Genomic DNA, 8,116 nt, shown 5'->3' on the forward strand with positions numbered 1-8,116 from the left:
GCAACAACCGCCTGATACACAAACAAGGGAAGCCACTGCAAGTAGTGTGATTTTCGAAAATGGCTAAAATATGTTTTCTAAAGCTGACTCTTCAAGGGCGATTGCAACAACAACCGCAACCCACGGCGTGAGCTGGGTTTCGCACAACAAACTTTAGAGCAATTTTCGTCTGATTTGGATTCAAAATGTCGCCCTGCCCCGGCTAAATTCTGCTGTTGGTTTTCCAAATTACTTGACAGGGCCTGCCGAAAATGATGATGCATGGCCCGCGCCCTAACGATCTTAAGATGGCGTTGATGGCTTCGGTGAAACATTTCCCCACGAGTTCCGTGCTCTGAAGTCTAGACAAACGCACTGACTGACTATATAGAACTCAAGCTATATAGACCAGACACAGATACATAGCTGTCCTGCCGGCAGCCTGAGCTGTTGTTGGTGTTTGCTCCAAACTTTGCCTAACCGAGATTGCTGTGGCCCCGTCCGCCTCCACGACTTTGGCCTGAAATTCCTAGTTTGGCAGCTTCCCCGACAGCCGACAGCTGACGGACGTCGGTTTCATATAACACACAACTAATATGTTTTCTTTGGGCTCAGACAAACCTATTTGTAAATTTACTTTGATTTCAAGTTGTGCTTCCATTCGAAGTCGTGGGCTCATATTGTTCTTTTGCTTAGACTATTTAAATGTGTTTACAAGCTGGCGAGTGAAACTTCATCAACTCGAGCAAAATGCCAAGATTCCTGCATAATTTTTATTTATTGAAGAAAAAGGTTTGCAGCCATAGAAAATCCATTCCAAATTTAAAATAGAGAAACACAAGCCCGAAGAAATGCAAATAATGGATAGGGATTTAAGTTCCCCTAAAATGTATACTAAGCAGCAACTTTGGTTTAGGTTTTTTCACCAATAATACAAAATAAATTAATACTAAAATTTTTTATTTATGACATTTATATACTATGAGCAATACTTTATGAATTATAATAAAATTGAGCACTCTAAAAATTAAAAAAAGAGCCTAACGGAAAAAATAAATGAACGGCAATAGTCTATTTTCTGGACCATATGTTAACGAGTCTTTTTTTGAAATTATTTATGTATATGTTCTCAAATCGTAATTGATGACCTCAATTTTTGCATACATTCTAAAAAAATATAAAAATTTTGAAACTATAAGATTATGGAAATACACTCGTGTATACATAAAGACGGACGGTATCAAGAACATGTTCGAAAGAGTCAATACTTTCTGCAGATTGTGAAATGCCGTTCTGAAGAATGTTGTGGAGAATTTAGAAGTGGATTACTTCAAATTCTTCCTGGTAGATTATTTCCTCCTCCTACTCCTCCAATACGTGTTGTTCAGGGTGTCTGTGAAATAGTTGGTCATAGCTATGTAAGTCTGATGAAGAATATTTGTATAATCTTTATGGGGTCGGAGGGAGGGTTGGGATCACTTCTCGCTGTTTTGGTGGCTCACAGCTTATTTCAGCCTAAATGCTTATAACTTAAAAAAAACTGTGAAACTATACTTCAAAAATATTGAAACGCAGCTTATCGGACACATGATGTATTTATATGGATTTGTCAATTAAAACTAAAAAAAGTGAAAAGAAAATTGAAATCTGAAGACTCAGTATAATATACTATATCTTGGCCTATATCTTCTAAGCGTGTGTTTAGAATTTGCACGGAGATACAACCTTCAAGAATGATAAAAATGGATATAGACCTCAAATGCTTTTGTGGCCTAAACACAAAATATTTTACTTCTGTTTCGATCCCACATTTTTACGATTAATATGTATTTTATGAATAATATTATATGTGTTTAAGGCTATTAGGGTCATAAATGTTAAGGACTCCTATATAAGTTGTCAGATATCTACACAATAAACTTTTAGTTGTTCAATAAAAATGTCACTCTTTATACGAGCAGTTCAGTCCAAATTCGAAACTTCATTTTAAAATTGTATTCAGCTCAAAAACCCCACACTCCTGAAATTTTTGCTGGCAAGGGCTACGGAGGTAAAGTCATGAATACAAAATGTGCGGCAGCTTTGGTTATGCGGCTCAGTTGGCCTGTTTTGGTCTTTTCATTTTGGAAGCACCCCACAAACCTCTGCACAGCTCTCACACATGGCGAAACTCATTTCATGGGTCATGAGCCGCAATCATCTCAGTGGTATATGGTAGAGTGAAAGATGGACAAAAATTGATTATGGCGACACCGCAGTGCGAGGAAAAAACCTGCAAGCCTTGCAAAGGGAGAGCACAGCAGCCTAACTATCATCAAAATCCTATTAGTTGGATATCTCACCACGACTAGCACTCCTGTCTTTGTCCTTGTCCAGTTGCCTGCATTTTGTCAGCGTTTATTTGGCAAATTAATTCCCAAAAAGGTAAGCCAAACTTGCGATTTGAAACAATCAGCGACCTACCTCCCAGCCCAATCCATGTTGGGCAACTTCATAGCCCTTTTGTCCTTTTTGCAGCTGTAGCTGTTTTTGCCCCAAAAGCAATAAGGGACAGAAGGGCCAGGAAAGTCCAGAGGCAGCATCCTGGCCAAAGGGGTTGGCTGGCTTACTGGCTCTAGGACCCCTGCGGAAAGTACAATGGCTACGCTGGTTTCGCCGTCATGGCACTGTAAGGAACGATGTAGAACTTCTTTTTATTTATGAAAAATATTTGGAAAATTAAAAGAGAGCATATCTTAATATGAAATATAAAACAATGCTTTGAAAGGTAATGATTAAAATAGAAATAATAATTATTATATATATATTATAAATTCAATTCTATTCTATTGGCTATTTTATATTTAGCAGATGGACGATTGCATTCATTTTAATTATATAAATTGAATTGGTTAGTACATATTTTTTACTTTTAAGGGAAATTTGGGAGAGAATATTTTGTTGAGTGTAGTCAAAAAGCATAGCCCGGACACACAATTTGTGACAATTCCTTTTTGCGGATTAATATTTGCTCTGTCCGTTCCTGGGAATCCTCTCACTGGTTACGCTTTTATTTGTCTCGCTGCCCTTTTCCGGTTTTCCCCCACTTCATGCAAATTAACTTGCATAGAAATTTTGTGGGGTATGCTAGATGGGAAGCCCGCTTTTGGAAGGGAATTAAAGCTTGGTTTAAAATTGCATTATGAGTTTTTTACGGACTCCCTAAGCGCCCAATGAATTCTTTCCCCAAAAACCTCTGCTCCCAAATTATAATTATTACATATTATGACGTGATTATGTTTTAAGGACTTAATTTAACTTCAGAAGTTCTCATACACAAAATTTCATATGTAAATTTCATTTAAAATATAATCTTGCTGTTTTATACTTCTTACTGTTCTCATAACAACTTTCCTTTTGGAGAGTTTTCCGCATGATGAAAATTAGAATGGAAAATTAGTTCTAAAATGAGGACTACAAATTTTTTACATGCTACTATTTCTCGTTTTCATCTATAATATAACATCCTTTTTCACACACACATGCAATTTTTACTAGTAAAGTACAAGGGTATATTGTATTCGTGTGAATGTATGTAACACAGAGAAGGAATATCTCCGACCCCAAGAATATAATATATATTCTGGTTCAGCATCAACTCTTGATCAATTTTATATGTGGAAAAATCGTAAGTTTGCGACCCGTACGTTTGCGACCCGTACTTAATTTAAGTTGAAACAAGAAAGGAAAGCTAACTTCGGCCGGAGCCGAAGTTTATATACCCTTGCAATTAAAACTGGATATATATCGCAAACATCGGATATAGTTGGCCGATCCTTATGGGAATATGAATATATAATCCAATTTATTACAATACAAAATCTAAAAAAAATCCCAAACTTCTATCTTCAAACATACCAAAGTTGGTATTTCTACCAAAAACCATTTCCAATAGTTCAGTTATATGGCAGCTATAAGATATAGTCGGCCGATCCTTATGAAATTTGGCGTGTCGTAATGTGTTGCCAAAAATAGCTCTTATGTCAAATTTGAACTCTCTAACTCTAAAAACACCAAAGTTATACCATTTCCGATCAATCAGTTATATGGCAGCTATAGGATATAGTCGGCCGATCCCGTCCGTTCCGACTTATATACTGCGTGCAAAGGAAAGAAGGGTGTGTGCAAAGTTTCATGTTTAACTTTGAAACTGAGAGACTAGTTTGCGAGAAACAGACAGACGGACAGACGGTCAGACGGACAGACGGACATGCTCATATCAACTCAGGAGGTGATCCTGATCAAGAATATATATACTTTATAGGGTCGGAGATGTCTCCTTCACTGCGTTGCACACTTTTGGACAAAATTATAATACCCTCTGCAAGGGTATAAAAATATCAGAAAATGTTTTTTTTTTCTTTAATTTTTTGACACTAATTGCGTGCGAACGTACGTACGTTCGTAAGCTAGACTGCTTACATTTTCACTTTATTAAAAAGACAACACAAGTTTTTTACACACTTCACATACACAAACACATAATAAAAACCACATTGAAAAGTATTCATTTCAAAACTTTTGATTTTGTCCATAAAATTTTCAGTATTCGCGTTATTAAAATCGCACCAAAAAATCTTAAATTCTAAGCTCATGTAAATGTTAACATTAACAGCTGTTTTTAACAGCTTATTTTTTCGCAGTGGCGCCATCTATGGAAATTTCTGGTACGCAACATTAAAAATTAATCTATTGTGAATGATATGCAGTTAAAATTATTTATATTCTTTAACTTTCAAAAAATGGTTTTTGGCCAGAAAAAGTGGTCAAATTTCCTATAGTGCGTACGTTCGCGACCCCAAGAATAGCCCATATACATACATATATACATAATTGTACATATATACAATTTCCCATACAAACGGGTTAAAATTTTGAACGCGTGGATCTCAAAAACTATAAGAGATAGAACTATCCAATTTGGTCGTATGCTTTCCGCACAGATCAAGTTTGTGTCATAAGGTTATTCACGCCGACTACATGCCACACTTCAGCCAAATCGAAAAAATGTTGGATGAGTTAAAGACTTTTTATTCTGTTTCCGTTCTGAATCGGTGGTATGGGCTGAGTGGGCTGCAGTCGTTGTCGTGGCCAAGCGCAAAAGTATGCAACAAAAGTTTGATGCTGAGCATCCATACCGTTAAGGTTTAAACTTTAAGGGTTAGTTAAATTGTGGGTAGAAGAGATGAGTACCGGGTTAAATATAGTCGAGAAACTCGACTATAGCCGTCCTTTATTAATTTTTTTAAAATTACATACGTATTCCTTAAAGAAAATAGTTGTTACTTTACATACAAGATACTTTAAAAGTAATGCGTAACTAGGCCTGCGTAACATGGAAATTGTTAAAAATGCATTACGTTTTTGTTCCGCTGTGTATTTAATCCCACGTATAACGCTAATACCCGTTGATGTATCAATGTTAAGGCTTCCTTAAATTCTTTTTGAAGAGAGCGTGGTACGAAACTGACATTCCCAAAAAGTTTATCAAACCATATAACTAACATCGACATTACTATATTAATTGGTCAATTTAAAATAACAGTAAGATCCATTTCTATTATTGTTTTAGTAAATCAGAAACTACAAGAACTTTTCACAATATACACCGCAGCTACCCAAGTCATCTTTTGAAAAACCTAATAATGCCTAATGTTTATCCAACTCGTGTGGCAACAAAATTACCTGATAGTGCAGTAGTCAAACCAACTCCGATCAGCTATTGTAAAATTTTGCTTGGCTTCGCTCGTCGAGTTGTCCGCCTCAAAAGCCATCGATGTCGAAACACAAGTGGCTTGCACTGGCTGCAACAGTCACATGCAAGCACTCAGCTGTGGGCCACTGTTCTCTTAATGCCAGGCACTTGTCCGACTGGTCAGTTGCAAAATTTTCGCAAGCCACTCAAATCAAGTTTTCCCACCAATAGCTGCCGAAAATTTTGAAATCTTGGATTTTCATTCAGTTTTGAAGTGCTTCCCATTGATGTCGGTCGATATTGAAAAGACGTTGGTAGTTCCGATAAAATAGACGGCTTACTGAGAGAATCACTATGCTAAGTATTATGAGGGTGATCTTGTCATGGATTGTGTTGCTTGTGGCATTGGCATCAAGTGCAGTTCGAGGAGACGATGGATTTTTGACAGAGCCGCGTAAGTTCCGCCTGCAGGAAACCCAACTCAATGCGGTGAATGTGAATAGTTTTAAGACGTAACTAACATAGGCTAAACATAGGTCATGTACATATGTTTCACCACTAAACAGAATTTCTTCCTCTGTACTTTCTGTTTGTAATTTATGCTTTGCCTTGCACTCGAAATGAACCAAATCGCACCAAACTGTTATGAACCGAACTGAACTGAAATAAAATTCTACTCGAACCGCAGCAGATTACATTAAAGAGTGTAGGATAGCGGAGAAGGATTTTGTGAACTGCTCAACCCACAGCATCCAGCAGCTCTTCGACAAGCTCAACGACGGTGAGAGCCTTGTCCCATGAAACCTATTGTTTACTGACCCAATAACACATCTGCAGGAATACCCGGGCTGACGAGCATCAAGAGCTTCGATCCCTTTTTCCTGCATCGTATCCGGATCTCCCAGGGCAACAGCAATGCGATCAACCTCAAAGTGGAGTTGGCCAACGTTAAAATTACTGGATTCGGACACACGAACGTATTAGAGAGCCAGTAAGTTAGACTTTAATTTCAGGACTATCGGCAAGCTTAACCAATATATGACTTTTAGGGTCTTTAAGAAGGACTACAGCTGGAAGACCATTTTCACCCTGCCTCAGATGAAGCTCCAAGGAAACTACAGCCTCTTTGGCCGTATCCTTCTCATTCCGCTGAACGGGCGGGGACAGGTGTTCCTAGACGCGGAAAACATGACTGTGACGATGCACACGAAGACCCGACTCTACTCCAAGGGCGGGTTTACGTTTTACAATGTGACCAATTTACGAGTAGACTTCAAAATGGACGGCCTCAAGTCGTATTTCTCAAACCTCTTTAACGGGAACAAACAGTTGGGTAGGAATATTCACCAATGCCTCACAGCATTTCTCACTGACTGATCTTTGATTTTTTAGAGGACAGCACCAATAAATTTTTTAACGACAATTGGCGCATGCTGGCGGACGCCTTGTACACAGTCATCACCCAGACTATCGAGGACATTCTACTAGATGTCCTGAAGAAAATATTCCATTTCATTCCGGCCAACTATTTTGTCAGCGATATTCCAACCCCGGAGCAGCTGTACGGAAAGGTGGCCCCTAAGCCCAAATAAAGCGCTTCCTTAGAAAAATAGTGATTGAGGTAGACAAAAAAGTAATGCTGAATTTCAGCCAATAAAGTTTAAGGGTCCTCTTAAAGCGAGCTCTACACATGCCCAGACACTAAGGGCCTTCCGGAGACGAAGACACTTTTTAGCTCCCGCATTAGTGTCGTTCAACTGTAGCCTTAGCAAAAACTAATGGCGGCACCTCAGGACGACCAGTGTCCAGCCCGGCCGACCCTCCTCAAAAAAACATATATCAGGATAGACGTCAACACAGGGACAGGCAGGACACAGGCTCCGACAAAAATGCACTGCAATTGCATTTAGCGCAATGAAGTCATTAGGCGAAATAAAAGGAACGGGGTGGCTGTTGGCTGTTGAGGGTAACCGCAAAGTCAAAACCGGAACCGGAAATACGGGGAGAGCCGCGTGTTCGAATTAATTGCTGCCAAATCAGACCCAAGCCCCAAATAAATTCCCGTTTTTTACGAACGCTTTTTCTTCTCGGCAATTGGGCTCAAAACCTCCCAATAATATGTTGCAGCTGCAGTTGCTGCTGTACTTGCAGAGGCTGCAGCCGCAATTAAAACGTTTGTCGCTGCGGCAGCCATTACAAATGCCAAACAATTAGTTTAAATTTAATGCGCAGTGCGTTTGGCCTGTTAGATGCAAACATTTTGCGGTCTGTGGTTTTACGCTTCGCGCTCTCTTCCTGGGACCGATACATTTTTTCCAGAATGCAAGACTGCCAAAGACTAAGCGACAAATCCCGTGCGTGATTGCAATAAATTTGCCAGCTTCCGTTCCAAAAGCAAGACTG

At 38.9% G+C, this 8,116-nt stretch overlaps 1 protein-coding gene across 6 annotated transcripts; it reads left to right on the top strand.

Moving 5' to 3' along the window:
- The first annotated feature begins 1,876 nt into the window (after positions 1–1,876).
- On the top strand, positions 1,877–7,905 carry Jhbp6 (Juvenile hormone binding protein 6). 6 transcript variants are annotated; one of them, XM_070280369.1, is made up of 7 exons: positions 1,880–2,403; positions 2,497–2,746; positions 5,716–6,167; positions 6,402–6,494; positions 6,551–6,704; positions 6,763–7,046; positions 7,106–7,902. In XM_070280369.1, exons 3-7 carry the CDS (start codon positions 6,068–6,070, stop codon positions 7,303–7,305), a joined length of 831 nt encoding a protein of 276 aa, XP_070136470.1. In that variant the 5' UTR covers positions 1,880–2,403; positions 2,497–2,746; positions 5,716–6,067; the 3' UTR covers positions 7,306–7,902. The 6 variants fall into 6 exon arrangements, with proteins under 6 accessions (XP_070136471.1, XP_070136472.1, XP_070136470.1 ...); XM_070280370.1 differs by lacking the exon at positions 2,497–2,746 and having other exon boundaries at positions 1,877–2,403; positions 5,591–6,167; XM_070280371.1 differs by lacking the exon at positions 2,497–2,746 and having other exon boundaries at positions 1,877–2,403; positions 5,633–6,167.
- The last annotated feature ends 211 nt before the right edge of the window (positions 7,906–8,116 follow it).

The sequence above is a fragment of the Drosophila bipectinata genome, chromosome 3L (assembly GCF_030179905.1).
Source record: "Drosophila bipectinata strain 14024-0381.07 chromosome 3L, DbipHiC1v2, whole genome shotgun sequence".
Taxonomy (NCBI): domain Eukaryota; kingdom Metazoa; phylum Arthropoda; class Insecta; order Diptera; family Drosophilidae; genus Drosophila; species Drosophila bipectinata.